The sequence below is a fragment of the Astatotilapia calliptera genome, chromosome 12, assembly GCF_900246225.1.
Source record: "Astatotilapia calliptera chromosome 12, fAstCal1.2, whole genome shotgun sequence".
Classification (NCBI taxonomy): domain Eukaryota; kingdom Metazoa; phylum Chordata; class Actinopteri; order Cichliformes; family Cichlidae; genus Astatotilapia; species Astatotilapia calliptera.
The window spans coordinates 28,919,141-28,936,067 of record NC_039313.1 but is presented as its reverse complement, the minus strand read 5'-3'; the positions used below and the strand labels follow the sequence as shown (position 1 = coordinate 28,936,067).

At 38.1% G+C, this 16,927-nt stretch overlaps 1 protein-coding gene across 1 annotated transcript; it reads right to left on the bottom strand.

The window, feature by feature from the left end:
* Window positions 1–8: 8 nt before the first annotated feature.
* On the bottom strand, window positions 9–5,839 carry fam47e (family with sequence similarity 47 member E). The gene is made up of 4 exons (XM_026188959.1): window positions 5,333–5,839; window positions 1,481–1,808; window positions 1,235–1,360; window positions 9–877 (listed from the first exon to the last, which is right to left on the bottom strand). Exons 1-3 carry the CDS (start codon window positions 5,365–5,367, stop codon window positions 1,238–1,240), a joined length of 486 nt encoding a protein of 161 aa, XP_026044744.1. The 5' UTR covers window positions 5,368–5,839; the 3' UTR covers window positions 9–877; window positions 1,235–1,237.
* Between the last annotated feature and the right edge of the window lie 11,088 nt (window positions 5,840–16,927).

Genomic DNA, 16,927 nt, shown 5'->3' with positions numbered 1-16,927 from the left:
TCCACATGTGATGTGACAATAAAAGTGATTTGATTTGATTTGATTGATTTGAAAAAACAATCAGCTGTATTATCATGTTTAAATAAAGTGCTTGAAAAATGTGAAGTCTCTTAATAATTATTTTATTCATAGCATAGATTTATAATAAATTTACAATAAAAGCTGTGATTCAAGTAGTTGGGACACATGCTGCCCATACAGTACATCTAGTACAGTTCCGGCTGCTTTTAGGGACTCTGGAAATCTTCTGCCATCCTTTGTTTATAAGCACTACTTAATTATCCATATTTCCTTTATATGATAACAAATATACACACCTCTTGTTATTGATCTTTATCTTACTCTTCAAAAAAAGGAGATTCTTTAGAAATAAAGTCATACTTAAACACCCTTGTCCTTTGTATCCTCTTGAGCTTTTTCCATATACAAACGATGTGGACCTACCACACAGAGGTCTTTAAATCCAAATATTTTGTATCCTCTTCACTCTTGATGGTTTGTGTTACTTGCCATGAAACCAGCTGTTTGTTACGTTAGACGGGAAAGGACGATGGGTTTTCTTGAGATTTGTGCCAGATCCAAGTCCCCATTCTATCTCTTGTTTACATTTTAGTTCAGCTACTTGGACCTGTTGCCAGACTCTTGAATTTGTTTATTTTTGCACATAACTGTTTTTTTCCTCCCCAAGTAAAAGATATCAAAATTTATATTTCACTTATATTTGTGATCTGTACTGAATTTTGTTCTTGCTTTGGAAATATGAATAGCCTTCCTGGTTGGGATTTTATACAAAAACCTGAGAAGTTGCTGTGTGCTTGAATGGGCACAATTGGTGGCAAACAGACTTGAAGGAGGAGCACCATCAGAAGCATTCATCCTGCAAAAGTCAAACATAAGTATCATGTCATTATAATAGTTATTTTGTAACTTCTGCGAAACAGTAATGTGCTCTCTTGTTAGTTTGTTATCTCAAACTGAAAAGTTTGAGATAACAAACCTTTTACCAGGAAGGCAGACTATCTCCTGAAAACTATACTTTGATGTCCTTAATTGTGTTCAGTTTTACTGAGACCAACTGGTCTCTCTTGATACTCTTTATATGTGTTTTTTTATTATATAGAAGGGTTTCTTGGAGTTGGATTTTGGACATCGTGACTTCTCTGCATTTAAGCAGAGAAGTCATGTTGGGCATTACTAAAATAGCCAGGTATTTCTAAGCTGCGTGTGTACCTACATTTTAAGTTTGGCTGTTTCCTGTTTTGACCTCCTCCTCTGCGAGGTCTTCTGAAGGTGCAGGAAGTGCAGAGGCATTGCTCACACTCAAATCTGGGTCCAAAACAGCCACCACCCGATTAAATAACTAGAGAACAATAAGACAATGTAAATATGTTTTAACACAGTGTGAAGGTATTTGCCTTCATTCAGGCATCATTTATCTGCCTAACCTGAAGCTATGTCATTCTGGCATAGAGGAGCTTACTTCAGGAGTCAGGTGATCCTTATAGTGAGGGTACATAGCCAGAGGGTGCTGCTTGAGTTTTTCCTCTACAGAAGCGACATACGTACTGCGAATCTGCTTCTGGATCATCTGCTTTGAGAAGCAGGCATGCTCTTTAGAGATGCTCTTTCTAGGCGTTTGACTGGAGTTGTGCTCTTGAGTCCCCGGGAAAATAAGAGGTGAGACTCCTGTGTAGACCCCAGGTGTCACTGATGAGCAGATACTGGTGTTTGTGAAACGCCAACACCTGATAGATGACAGCTTGTTATCCGGGGCTTTAAGATACTTTGCTTGCAACCTTTCCCTGTACCTGGGGATTTAGAGAAACGTAAAAACTTTGTGAAACAACATGAATACAACCCAGTAAAAGCGAATTTGTGTTGTTCAGAGAAACAAAAGCAGATATATCAAAGCAGACACTCATTGTGCATTTCCTGCTGAACAACACAGATATTTTTCTAGAAGCTGTTTTTCATATTCTGTTAAGAAGAAGGTTGAAAATGTGCAATTTATATATATCACAACAGCAGTTGTGACAGAAGTGTTTGCCCCTTTCCTATTTTTTTGTATGTTTGTCACAATTAAATGTTTCAAATCATAGAATTTAAATATTGGACAAAGATAGCACAAGTAAACACAAAATGCAGTTTCTAAATCGCGGTGTTTATCATTAACCTCCTATGACCTGGTGTCCACATAGGTGGACATCACATTTTGGGTTGTCTAGAACAAAATACTAAATTTTGCTCTACAAGGGCCTGATATCCACTTACAAGGACATTATACTGCCAATGTCCTATCGAAATTTAAAGCGAATGTCCTCATATGTGGATCTTATTTTTCTCAGAAACAAAAATCAGGTAAAAAAAAAAAAAAAAATCGCGTAACTCTTTGTTTTTATATTCATCAGGTCCCAGTCAGCCCAAATAGCAAAGAGAAATTAAAGTCAAAGTCCTGACCTGAATGCAACTGAGATACTGTGGCATGACCTTAAAAAGGCGGTTCATGCTTGAAAACCCTCCATCATGGCTGAATTACAACAATTCTGCAGAGATAAGTGGGCCAAAATTCCTTCTCAGTGCTGAAAAAGACTCTTTCACAGTTGTTGCTGCTAAGTTGGCCCAACCAGTTACTAGATTTGGGGGGCATGTAGGTTTAGATATTGTTTTCTCCCTTAATACTGTCATTCAGAAATTGAATATTTTAATTACGGTACTTGTGTTGTCTTTGTCTAATATTTAAATATTTTGGATAATTTGAAACATTTTTGTGTGACAAACATACAAAAAATAGGAAATCAGGAAGTGATGGTGGAGAGGAAGATGCTCTTTTTAACAGGAAGAAACATCAAGCAGAAGGAGGAAGTGAATGGAAAGACACAATGTATAAAACACTCTCATAGTTTATGAGAGAATGCTGTAGTGGGAGTGGAGAATAAAAGACATGCAGTGCATCGTGGGAAATCTCCCAGCAGCCTGACTGTATAGAAGCCTAACTAAGGCATGGTTCAGACTCACTTAATCTAGCCCTACCTATAAGCTTTAAAACAAAAACTAAAAGTAGGTAACGTCTGTCTCCTGATCATAGACAGATAGCTCGTTCCACAGGAAAGGAGCGTGGCAAGTGAAGGCTCTGCCTCCCATTCTACTTTTAGGAGCTTTTCTAAAGTTTGGTAATGTGAAGTCTTTAATATGTCATGGAGCCTGGTCCTTCAGGAATGAAACTTTTTTTTTTTTTAATTAAAGTGTCTCATCATGTAAGCAGACACTTTTTGTGTATTTGAAAAGGTAACATGCTTCTGCTTCACATACTTGCACTCTGTTCTCTGAGTTGTCTTTATATTTACCTCTGCCAGCTAGACACTTATGTAGTCTGTACTAACTCCCATGTCCTTCTTTATCTGCTCAAATGATAAAATGGTTTATTTTTTAAAAAGGCTTGATAGTTTATTTATTTATTTAATTATTATTATTATTTGCTGGAATGGAATTCAACAAAATGTTCTTGTGTTTAGACTTTTTGATACTGCAAAAACATTCTCCTACATGAACACCCTTATCTGTCTTTCCAAACTTTTGGCAGTAGCAATATCATATTTTGTAGCATAGCGCAGTTTAAAGCAAGTTCAAGTTTCAGATTCTTACTGAGGGAAATTGGAGTAGTCTGGTGTATGACTTTTACCAGTTTCAGATATATTATGCTACAGTCTGCAAAGAAAGCAATGTTTACTTCTGGTAGTGTGACCTTTATAAGCTTTCCATGGGTATTATTAGTTGTATGACAACTGTATTCATCACCTTTGTTAACTAAGAGTCTCCTTGGTTGTTCAGATCTTTATGAAAAATTCAGGTGAGGAGTGTCCGAGTTAATGTGCCATAACATTTGCATGATGTCTACAGAGACAATATATGCGAAAATCTATCAACAAAGACGGTGTTAGTATATCTTGTTGGGGATTAAAAATCTTATTTTGGGACATAGCCAGCAAACTTTTCAAGCACTCTCTATCTAACTTGAAAAAATGTTATTGTTTATTTATTAATTCTTGTGGCATGCCAGCATTTAATCCTTTTACCCGCTTAAGAACAGTGGCATTATATTTTGTTATTTGTGTTTCTCTAGTTCCCTTCAGAGATATTGAAATTCTTAACCAGGGTAAAGCGTCCAGCTGTGTCGCCTCTCTCTCAGCAGCATAATGGCATACATCAACCCCCCCCCCCACTTACATGCACATCTCTCATCCTTTAGAATATAAATAAAGATATAAATAAAGCAGCTCAGTGACAATTTTAAATAGCACTCTTTCCATGCGTGCGGTGATGTAGAGTACCATGTTTGTCTTCTCTAGTCCTGCCTCTCCCTTTTCCTCTTCCTCATCTGAATTCTATGTATTTCTCAAGTCTCCTCATCCCTGCCCTCATACTTGTTCAGGTTAGGTGGGCAAACACAGGAAGTAGGTCTAAGAGGCAGCATCAGTGATGGTGAACAATATGTGGACATCATATTTTGGGTTGTCTAGACCAAAATACTAAATTTTGCTCTACAAGGACCTGATATCCACTCACAAGGACCGTATACTGCTACTGTTCTATCAAAATTTAAAACGAATGTCCTCATATGTGGATCAAATTTTTCTCAGATACAAAAATCAGGTTAAAAAAGAATCTGGTAATTCTTTGTTTTTACATTCATCAGGTCCCAATCAACCCAAATAGCAAAGAGAAATTAGGAGGTTAAACCAGTGCAATGGTCTGAAAAGTAAAAATGAAATAGGTATTAGAAATGCACACATAAAATACTGCCAATAATACAACTAGGAAAAATGCTCTTTGAAGCAAATTGTCCCTCAAGCGTAGAAGCAAAATATGAGTAGGAAATTAGTATTTTATGTAACTGTCCTATTGTAGCCATTTTATAATATTATATTTTATTGTTGAACCTATGTGAGATGGAGTTAAATTCATTAGATAAGCCCTTATGTTACTTATACGGTGTTTTATACGCATAAGGTTACTCAGCATATAAATTAACTGGAGCATGCAGGCCTGCTGCACTGCAATACAACATTAGCATAAAGCTGAAATAATTTTACTTGTAGATGAGTAAATGCATTTATTGCTGTTTGCCAGAAATAAAGCAGTCTGAAAGGGGATGTTATGTATTAGTTCGATTTCTATTTACAAGTAACATTAGTTAACACTATTACATTACAAGTACATCTTTTTAGACAGTGCAATGACACTTCTCTTAGCAGTGGTTAAAAAGGGCGAATGCAAATATTTTCTTGTAAATAAAAGAAAAAGTACAGTAAAAAAAAAAAATTAAGTGACTTACCAAGGAAAAACTGGTTGTTTGGTTTTAGACTCCATCTTCGTAAATATTATCTGTTAATGAGTTTTGGAAAACCCCACGAAAAACAAGCGTTACGTTTGCTGACTCGTGACGTTCGACGGCGGTTTGTTACTCAGTAACTATGGTAACAGCGGAAGCCGCAAAAACTCTAGTTAATTTGCTAAAACTGCTAATTTTCATATGAAAGGAACCCAGGTTAAAATAACTTTTGCTTTCATTATGTCTCCGCTGTGTCACATTTAAGGTGTACAGCAAACAAGTACCGACGAGTATTTGTTTATTTTACCGCCAAATCCAAATACCCAACCTATGTGTTTAATTTGCAGTGAGCGTGTTGCGGTGTTCAAAGGGAGGAGATCACAACTTTGTTCCCCAGTAGCAGGCAAAAAAAAGATAAAAATCAGAAACACTTGAATCACATTCTGGACAACAGCTTTATGGCCAATGTCTGCTTTCTGTACGACAGAAATAATAACTGAATAACCTAAATGTTTTACTACAGAGCCAAAACTGTCATTAACACTGTGTACATCTAAAGTCAAGCTTAACCTTCTTTTCGACTGAGTTGAGCAGAGGGTGCATTTTCCGACACTCCGCAAATGCATCTCATCACCGGCCCAAGTCGTGGATGTGATGACTGATTTCATAGCGAAGTTGAAAGAGAAGCTTTCTGGTCGGTTACATGGACTCGTGGTGTTGTAACAGTGGGGGGCTTTGCGGTGAGCCCTTCCACTGACGAGTTTTGGACTGATGTCAACACCCACCAGTTTCCTAACATTAAGAAAGTAGTAGTCGTCATGCTCGTTATGTTTGGGTCGACATACACATGTGAATCAAGCTTTTCACGTACAAACTCGATAAAAAAAAAAAGCAGCTGTCATTGTTCACTGATTGACAGTCCTCTTCACCATTGTCTTCAGTTTGCACTGACATCTTATAAGCCAAGTCGCTGCCTTATTCAGAAAAAGAAATGTCACTTGTCCCAGTAAGAATGCCAGTGTAACTAATCTACATATCAACATAATGTGGGTGTGTAACAAGCCATGCCTAATCAAAGGTGTTGATTTAAAACAAACCTATGTCCCCTCAGTGTGGATCAGTAGATGTTGTTTTCATATGTGCTACTGCAACTACAAAGTCAAACATATCTTTAGATACAACACACATCTCCAGTAGAGATAAGTTGCCTAAAATCCTTCTGTGTTTCCCAGGATACATTTGTACTTGACTCTTAAAGCATACTTTCCATATTTTTCTGCTAATGTGAGAAATTGTTCAGATTGTATAGAAATTAATGACAAAACCTGTTGTTTAGAAACATGGCTGTTGCTGCCGACTGCATTAAATCACATGTTGCTCCCTTCAGGCCTCATGAATTAGCTAATTAGCTCCAGTTTAGGTCCCCGGACTCTCCTGCTGTTTAAACATCAGGGAAAAGACTGCTGGGACAGAGAGACTTCTGTTTCCCCTCTTTGAGCTCTGATGATCCCTATTTATAGAAACAAACTGAGTTAGTAAGCTGTTCAAATGCAGTCAGTGAACTGTCTAATGCGCAGTTTCAGTTTTCTTTGCCAGCAACACAGTCCGCTTGAATGCAGCCATGTGACAGTGACACCAGAAACCTGCCTATGTTAAAATGTACACAGGTGCATACAGTACATGGCCCCTTTGCTGATGGAGCAGCACCTGGTGTGCTCATACTAAATTAAATTTGGTGCTGAAAGCAAGTACTTCTCCATAGACCTTTTGGCTGGAGCTATGTACCATCAGCTGATGGAAAAGGCAACCACTAGACTGGAACAAATTCTTAGCATTTAAAAACTGTGCTGGAATTTAAATGTCAGCAAGTATAGCGTTCAGTAAGACCAGTGTTGGAGCTGATACAGACTGTGAATGGGTTGTTTGTCACTTTAGACACGATGCATCAGCAGCAACACTGATCAGTAAGTGGTTGGTCATAAACATCTTATGCCTAGAGTTATAGCCGTAGGTAAAGTTTCACTTTTGCAACTCTGCTCCACCCAGAAGGTGTCCTAAAAGCTTTTTCTGCATACATCAGTCAGATTGAGTGGCATTCAGTGGACTGCAAAGGTCAAGTGTCAGGTCAGAGTGTCCTCTTCCTTCGTGCTTATGACCTGAGTTTTCTGTTGCATCAAGGGCGTAGATTTGGTTTTGGCATTGGTGGGGACGGACGATTCAACCACCGAACCCTGCCCTGTTTCTTTTTTTTTTCCTTTTCGTCTTTGCTTTTTGATAATAAAAAAAAAGGAGAAATATACTTGCCTACATATGCTATTCTACGTGCTTTTAAACCATTTAAAATTACAATTCATAGTTTTATATGTGAATTATATAATGTTAAGTTACTATTAAACAAATGACTAAGTATTTTATACTTTAGTTTACTTCAACCATATTTCATATAAATCAGATATCATACAAAAATAAAAATAGCTTAAAATACAGTCATGACAATAAAAGAATATGACTTTAAGGACTTAACAACATTACTTCAGTTATATTACACCAACATCTCTGATACATTAGCACTAAGGGAACACTGAATGACCTGGTGGTTTTTGTCCATAAAACTACTCATCTAAGATTACCACAAAGTAAAAGATCTCTTAGCAAAATTATGCAACATTTTAGGCACACTATTGCCCCTATCAAGTCAGTGAGCTGGGGTGTTTTACTCTAAACATGAACTACTGTTACAGCAACAGACATGGACTACTGGTGTCCCATACAACAACTCAATGTCCACTATGTGAAGGAGCCAAACACATGCCTTCTCCTCTCATTAACTGAGATAAACTGCTGGCATATTTGTTTTACATCTATACTGTCCAGTCTCTCCTGGTGCACATGGTAACACGTTATTCATGGTTACATACAATTTTAGACTGATGTGGGCCAAAGCCTAAAACGATGTGCCGGAAGTTTGCTGTTCTCCCCGGTTCAGATATTTGAAGTTTGCACAGCTACATTCTCGCCTGAAAATTTTTTAAAGTTTATTTTGCAACCCAGAAAGAGTAATAAGAGGGGCACTGAAAAACGGGAGGGTTGGCATGTATTGCCTTGCATTGCCTGTAACGTTATTATGATGGACAGGTTTTATGAGTGAACTTGACTTTAAGTGACTTACAGGTTTCTTTGAAAAATACTTTCTTATATCCAGGTTCTTTTTGCTGCCATCCTCCTCCCCTGCTCGCAGCGCAGGATTGCCGCTGCTAAAACTAAACAGAGCTCCCTGAAATGCACAGCCAATCACATTGGCCATATTTGTCACATGATATAGGACTCCAGTAGAGAACGTAATTTAACTCTTTCTGCACCGCTGGGTGAATGAGACGTTGACAGATCGCCTTTTTTTTTTTTTTTTAATTTCTATCTGTTTTCTTTTTCTTTACTCGAAGAGATTAAATTATTGGTGGGGACATGTCCCTTCCGTCCATGCCAAATCTACGCCCTTTTGTTGCATACAACAAAATTGTCACCCTTACTAATTTTTAGCATAGTTGTTGACTTTTGAACTTTCCAGTTTGTGTGTGGCATCACTGTGACACTGACAGCTTTGACCTGCTGTTGGCATTTACCTAAAATGTGTTTTTTACTTTTGTCTGTAAGTGCAACCAAGCTAACTGTAGTTGGCATCAGAATATTTTCCATGTTCCTATCTCAGACTTGAAGCACTACCTGTCTGTCTCAAGGGCAGGAAAATTCAGTCATCTCTGCCTTTTTAGGCTGCCTTTTACTTCTTTGAAAGTTTTATGTCTTATTTAGTTTCTAGTGCTGCTTTTAGGGGCTGCAAAGTCACTGAATACTGATTTCTTTCTTTCTTTCTTTCTTTCTTTCTTAACTGGGAACATATTTTCTTGTTTAATCTTTTGCCGGCAGTGAGGAAATTCTTGAAACCATATGCACTCTAAGTTTTACATGCTGCACCTTTATTCTCCAGAAGAATTTCCTTCCCATGCACTCGAACTTATCAAGTTGTTTGACAATGACCAATTGCACTGGCGTGAGTGGACATTGTCTGCAAAGAGCTCTCTAAATGGTTGGACGGAGATGGCCTGACTTTAGAAAGTTCAGCCCCATTTGGAAAAAAAACAAAACGTCTTGGAGCAAACACTGGGATGTGGACCAGTGTGTCTACAGTATTTACACATTCAATCTTTAAGATACTGTGTGTGCTGTGATCTGTGAAAGAGTCATTTGTTATTACATTACTGAAACAAATCCTACTTTCATAAATTTATCTATAAACAAATCCAATACAATGGTGAAGTAATAATTCAGATGAATTGCTTAATTTTCTTTATTTTTTGGGAGGAGGGGGGTTATCTTGGCCAGATATGTCAAAAGTAAAAAGAACTGATTTTATTATTTGTTCGATTGCATGCATTTATATTTATTTTGTTTATTGCACAAATGCACAATAAAATAAAATTTAAAAAACAACAGGTCAACATTAACTTTCCTCCAGAGAGTTTCTATTTTTCATCAACGGGAATCGGAAAAGTACAATTGAGGGAAACTATTACAATAAATAGGAAATGTTGTTGTTTACAGTGAAATCAGAGGGGTTGCCAGCATGCTGGCTTTCCAGTTATAAAGTCTTTGCTGCCAATTTTAACAATGTTTTACAGCCTTTAGGATGTTGAGCAACCGTACAAAACAATACACCAAAGAGGATGTGCAAACCTCCCAACATGCTCTTTGTAAGGAGTACAATACATCTGTTGCACGATAGGTCATCGCTCATCTTCAGGGTCCTGTGGTCAAGGTCCTGTCAGCCTTTGAGGGAGTGAATTTCTCTGAACTTTACTCACACTTTGTCATATAACCACCTCCACATCTAAAGTAATGCTTTTAAAGCAGTGGTTACTGCTTTTTAATGGGAAAAAAACACTGACCATGCTATTTTTCTATATAAATATTTTTGTATTCATTTTTATATTGTTTTTAATGACACCTGTTTCCAGTTAGGCTGTATCTAAGAGAATACATAATTCAGGGTGCAAATGACAGTTAGTTTCAGCATGGATAAACACTGGAATTCACTTTCCATAAGTTGCTAATAAATTCATAAATTCAGTCAATAAATTGTAATAGGACAATTATTCATCACAGTCCCAAATCGCAGAGAGGCATTAGCAAATTGCTGATCAACAAGCTGAAATAATAAATGTCCTTATATTAATCAAGTTGTTCATTTTGCCTGGTATTAAATAATTTCTTATCACCCCTACAAAACAACTATCATTTTCCGCTGCCTTTCCAAGCCATCCTGCAGTCCTGCAACTTTTACTGAGTGAAACAGATTGTGGGCTGGATTTGTCAGACTATGCCTAAAGCACAATGCATACATTGTTGCATGACTTTCCTCTAAAGCCCAGAGACTAAGCCGGGTCAACTCAGTATATGTTTAAACCAGGTGAAAACTCACTGATTATTTCTCAGCCATTGTGATGTAATGTGAGAGAAGCGCCACCTTGAATTCTTAAATTAACGCTCTGGAACAAAGAGTCACTGGCTCCAGTTAACAAAACACATTAAGCTGAATGGTGGGAAATTAGCCACACCTAGGCAGACAAAGAAATACTGTGGTCAGTCCATCACTTAAACTCAGATGAGTAAATAAACTATGGTAACATACCATGAGAACACGCATTCATACAGTGAGAAAGGAAGATTGTCTCTTAGGTTGCACTACCTAGTAAAGTAAAAGTACTTTCATTACATTTTTTTTTAATTACTTTAAAAAAAATGTAAAACTGCATTAATTTGTCACTTTTTAAGGTGGAGCTAGTCCTGTGGTTTTTAACCTAGAAGTGTGGCGCTCTTCAGAGACTCAAAAACTACTCACTTAATCAATAGACTATTGATGTTTGATTGGAATTGTGTTGCCTGACCTTTCCTGCTGTGAACATGAAATCTCATGAGAAGTTTAAATGAAACTGAGTCTTTGGTGGAATTGCTAAAGCTGTATACTCACCAGTACACACATTTAGGAACTACTAGGTCCATGTTGAACAGTATTTCTATCTGAAAAATAGTCGAGTCAGAGTATTAAGTTGCAGAAAGCACCTAAAATACTTCAAAATTGTGTGCTTTCACTGCTGTACAGGACATTGTCTTTGATCTCTGTGTTGCTTCTTCAGCAGTTATTGGATTTCTTCTCCGATTACCTAACATTTATTTTTCCTGATACAGCGCACTTTCAGTCACTGTGAGTCCGTACAAAGAGAACGAGGAATGGATGAAATAAATTTAGTGTTCAGTCCTCTTCCCATAGTACTTTATGGCTCTGTTTGCATTAAATTACCTCCAGCGAAATTTTCCCAGCACTCCTCACAAGACCCCATGCCCACAACTATGCCTGTATATCACGGCTCGAGCCTTACAAAGGCTGTCTCTGCCTCGCTAGTATCATGACTTAATGTTTGGTACCAGGCTCCACTATGGTGCGGCCCTATGTCAGCTTATGTCAAGCAGTATTTACAGAAGGAGTTAATGGTGTTTCTGTTGTGTAGTTTTAAGGAGGGAGGTGCAGAACACAGATGATAAGATGTGCCTGGTGGATGGTGTGGTTGGTTTTTACTTTTTGAATCTACAGAAAGTACATCGTTTCTGTCAAGTAAAACTATACCGTGCTTCTATTTTTTTTAATAATTAAGAAAAGCTGCCTTCATTTTGTTTTATTACCAAGCAGCTTTAACATTGCCTGGGTTAACTAAACGGTTAACCATCTAACCATCTAAAAGCTCAAGTTATCTTTTTTTTTTTTTAAGATTATGTTTAAAGGGTGATGTAGACCATGCTGCTGTAGTGTTTAAGAAGTCCCTGATGGTTCTCACAGCGTAACAATGTTGTGTTTTTAAACAAACTGCCACAGCTTTGTTTACAGTTATTATAACGGAGTTTATCATTTTAGATTTGACATTTTACTCCATTCCAAATGAGAGTCTGGGGGATATTACTCCATCTTCTGAGAGGAAAACTGAAGATGAATAAAAACAAGGAAAGCAAATAAGATTCCTTTAAAATTCTTTCCAAACTCAAAATCACACTTTCTCAAATGTTGCATATGAAGCAAATTAAACCTAAAGTCTTTAGACCTTCAAGTATTCTAAAACATTTAGATTACTTGAACAGTTAAACTGTCATTTTACTCATGCTAGCATGACTAGTTTAGAGACTTCAGTGTATGGTAGACTGAAATATCCCAGCAATTTAATTAAGTTTACATTCGTGGCACCCATAGCATAAATAGCTTTGGTAATCTCCCCCAGTTTTCCTAGTTTTATTCGGTACAATATACTGACAACTACTGGTCCTCTGATTTCACATCAAGCTCAATCATCAAGTCACATTTCCATTTTTTTTTCCAATGTGTAATATCTGCAACATAACCAAAAGCATTTACATCAGCTCAATTCATCCATCCGCCCATTGTCTTAGCTGCTTATCAAGTTCAGGGTTGCAAGACGCAATAATTAGCACATAAAACCATACAAGGCTACCATACTGAACTAACAGGAACACAGTAAACGTCAGCATGTTAGCTAAAGTTATGAGGATGTTAGCATGCTGATGTTGGCATTTAGGACAGTCTTAGTTTTCCATTTACAACGGTCTTAGTTCAGACACACCTCTTTGTCCCTGTTTACACGTGAAGATATAACCTGCAGCTACTTTTGTGAAGTTGTGAGGGTGTTGGCTGTATTATTCGTACAGTGCTGCTGATGAATACACTGAAAATAAAATTCAGTCTAAAGACGTGAATCATTGTTTGCATACCGCCTGTGTTATCTGACACCTTCTTTATCGGCTAAGATGTGTTTACAATTGGCCTGTGAACAAATATGAGACAGGATTTACTCTTCAGCGGTGCCCATACTTGCAATAGAACCACACTTAATAACAACTTTCTGTTCACAATATGAGACTAAACAGGGGCCAAAGAGTGACTGACTCTAAACTGACTGACTCATTATAATTGTTGGGCGTGTGAGGTTGGTGACCTGAAGTTGTTCCCAGGAAACAATGTGAAGTGAAGTCCCGTTTCACCATGTAATCACAGACCAAGCTGCCTCTGCAGAATGACAGATACGTTCATAGAAGACTTTCTTTTCCAAAGTCATGAATGGCCATTTGTTTAAAAATAATAGGGCTTGCTGTTCAACCACATTTGAACTTTAGCCATGTCTTCAAAGCACAAACCAAAAGCTATTGGTGTAGCCCTGTGGATTGGGGGGGGGGGGCTCAAAAATGTGTCAGAATACAGTGAATGATCTATGTGGGCAACAGACACTAGTTTGAAGAACTTGTCTGAAATTATTTACCCTACAGATAAGAGGCTTCTTGTTGGGGCATGTATAAATAGTTTCCTTTATCTTACCATAAGCCCCATTATTTGCATAAAACAGTTTTTTGTCAGCTTTCAAAGTTTGATGTCTTCTGCCTCCAACAAGTCCAGCAAGAAAAAAAAAAGACATCAGTGTCGCTCTGCTGACCGAACATAAAAAGAGACCATTACAAAGGTTGAACTGTTTTACCCCGCTTCACCCTCCCAGCCTTTCTTTTGGCAGAAACAATGTTGCAGCATTACTTGTTATCCTTCCCCCCTGATGATTTTCTGTAGCATTTTTTACTCCGCTTGTTTGAACAGATGCTGCCCCCTCCTGTAGCCCCCATCCTCTGGGATTGCCATGAGGCTCAGCACAATGAGGTAACACTCAATTTCATTAATGGTGAGAGTCCGGTCCAGTAAGTTCCTTCCACTAACAAACATCAAACAATGTATATCTCTTCCTAAGAAAAACCTGTGCTCTTTTGTCCTGTTTTATTTATGAATGGATTATGAAAAAGGCCGCTGCATGACCTTGCTCACCTTACAGGCTGTCCATTACTGCATAGACAGCCTTTTATAGCAGGGTGAATCCTAACCTGTTGGCCACCGACCAAACATCAAATAACATCTAATCAATAACAAACAGATTACTCAAGAGATTGGATCTCTTTCACAGGGGTCATTCAGATTTCACATTTATTGCAGAGAAGAGCTGCAACCACTGGGATAAATTTGTGAATGGGTGATTGAGCTGGGAAGCAGAGTCAGATTTAGCCAGGTTTTTCTTTTTAATGTGTAAACTGGTGTCTGCACTGGTATCTCCTTTACAGCTGGTGTTGCCTGTAAATAAGGGTGATGGTGGCTCACACTGGCCAGTCCTGTTTCAGCCTCATGCTGTTTTCATACTAAAGAAATGTCATCTCTGACCTTTTCTGATTAAAAACATCATCACATTTCATACAGACTCTGCTAGCACAAGGTCCATTTTGAGAAGAACGTTGTAAAATACCAAAAGACAAACATTAGAAAAACTACAGAAAACTTCAGGAAAACGTTGAGAAGAATCTTATTTTCACGAATTTCATCTGGTCATAACACATGGCTGAAAGTTTAACATATTTAAAGTGAGATTAGTCAACCCTCCTGGCATTGTTTTGCAACAAGTGCTACCTGTTTATCTCTGTCCCTACTTCCAGGACTAATTCATACATACATACAGAATCAGCATTCACATGAACAGATGTCATGTGAATACATGTACAGCAGTAGAAAAGGGTTTTAAAGTGCTGACCCAAATTATTCAAGTGCAGCTGCAAAGTTCATGGCCCTGGAAAGTGATCAGTGTCCCCACAAATGTCATCATATTTTGAATGTTTAAAAATAGTAATTGGTGCAAAGCCCTGCATACTTAAAAACAACATGACCTTGTGTAAAACCAACTAAAAATGTATTCTGTAAAATACCAGTACATGTAGTGTGCCTTTACTGGAAGGAGCTTACTGAGAAAATAGGCCTTCAGGGCCTTTTGATGAAAAGTTGCTCAATTACCCTGTTTGTGGAACTGCACACACATAAGCATAAGTATAATGTCATGGTCCCCTTACATTCCTGTTCAGAGAAAAAGGGTGTGACAATAAACTTCACATGTACGAGGCTGATCACAGAGTGTAAACAGTACTACATTAGGTAAATAGCAAGAGACGATGCCAGGACAGCTTCTCATGATGGGTGGTTATCGAGCTCTAACATCTTAACTGTTAGAACAAGCATGAAGTGGGCCTGCACATTTATAAAATGGGCAATAATCCATTATGCATCAAGAAGGAGGTATGAAGAAATAACTCTTTAATTTTTTACTTCCACACAGCTATTTTTTCAAACATTTTATTACTTTTAATTAGTTAAACTACACAAATAAACTTACAAACAAGGAACTTCAGGGAACACATTTTTAAATCATTAAAAAAAAACAACTTGTATAGTCCTGGTGTTGTTATGTTTAATGAAACATGTCTACAAACAAAAAATACCAAACAAAACTGATGTGTTTCCTCGGGAAGTTAAAACTGACAATGGCTTGCATGCCAGTCATTTTAATTGTTCGTTTTCAAGTCTCTATATATAGATATATAACTTACAAGAAGAACCTCAGACAAAAAACAATATGAATCCAGGAAGCTCCTACTCAAATAATTTCCCAACTACACAAATACACTGATCTATTTAGATGCCCCAGTGTGTGTGAAATCAAGGCTTTACAGCTCTTGCACATCCGCATGTAACTAAACCAAACATTATTCATTGTTTTGTTTTGAAAACAGCTGTACTTTCCTGTACGTGCTCTATAAAGGTCATTCATACGTGCTTTTAGTGTAGTTAATAAAGTAAAAACATAAATTTTTCAACACGATATTTTTTTGCTTGTATAAAAGACCTAAAATATTACACTTTTGCCGGTATTTAATCGTACTTTGCCTCACGATAACTGTGCAATACAAGCAATAAATCTTCCACATTCTTCTTGTTCTCCACAGCATCATGCGTGGGCTCAGCCGTGTCCTCACAAGCCGCTGAGAATCCACTTTCCTCCCGGCGGAGAGCGTCACATCGTCCGGTTCCCCCTTTATAGAAGCCCCGCCCAGAAATCAGTCGATGAATTCAACATCGTACTCACCAGCGTCTGACCAATCAGCGCCTCGAGGGGGTGGTCTCGAGACGGTGGTCCGGGAGGACGATAACCAATGAAAACGTGTGCTGGTCGGACAAAGGGCTCGCGTCAACAATCGTTGGTTGCTTGAATGGGACATTATTCATATCCACGCGGTTCGTATTTAAGGAGGTAAGATGAGGCGAGCTAGCGGTTTCCGTATAAAAAGTAACGGGTCCTAGCTGTCTGCACAGTTGATGTGATGTGCCACGAAGCGAGCTGAAGGTGTTTCCTTCCCAACGTCACTTTTCCCAAAAACGGTTACCGTCAGTATGTGCGGTGCAGCTCGGTCCCAGTAAGCTTGTTAAAAAGTCACCGGGTGTCACACTACCGGCGGCGTGTGGATGTGCACGCTGCTGCCAAATCATTCATAACCCTGGTAGCACTGGGTGTACTACTGCCAGCTCGTGTTTCACTGTGACTTAAAATATAATCACAGTTGTTAAGCATTAACTCAAAGACAAGCTGTCTGGGGTCATCTGGCTACAACAAAAGCAAACAAAGTGTGCGC

Bases quoted from the DNA above. Each gene is read 5' to 3' on its own strand.
- fam47e (XM_026188959.1), bottom strand. From the start codon at position 5,367: ATGGAGTCTAAAACCAAACAACCAGTTTTTCCTTG. The intron at 1,809-5,332 runs GTAAGTCACTTA...CTAAATCCCCAG, and splicing joins AAACAACCAGTTTTTCCTTG to GTACAGGGAAAGGTTGCAAG. The intron at 1,361-1,480 runs GTAAGCTCCTCT...ATTGTTCTCTAG, and splicing joins AGGATCACCTGACTCCTGAA to TTATTTAATCGGGTGGTGGC.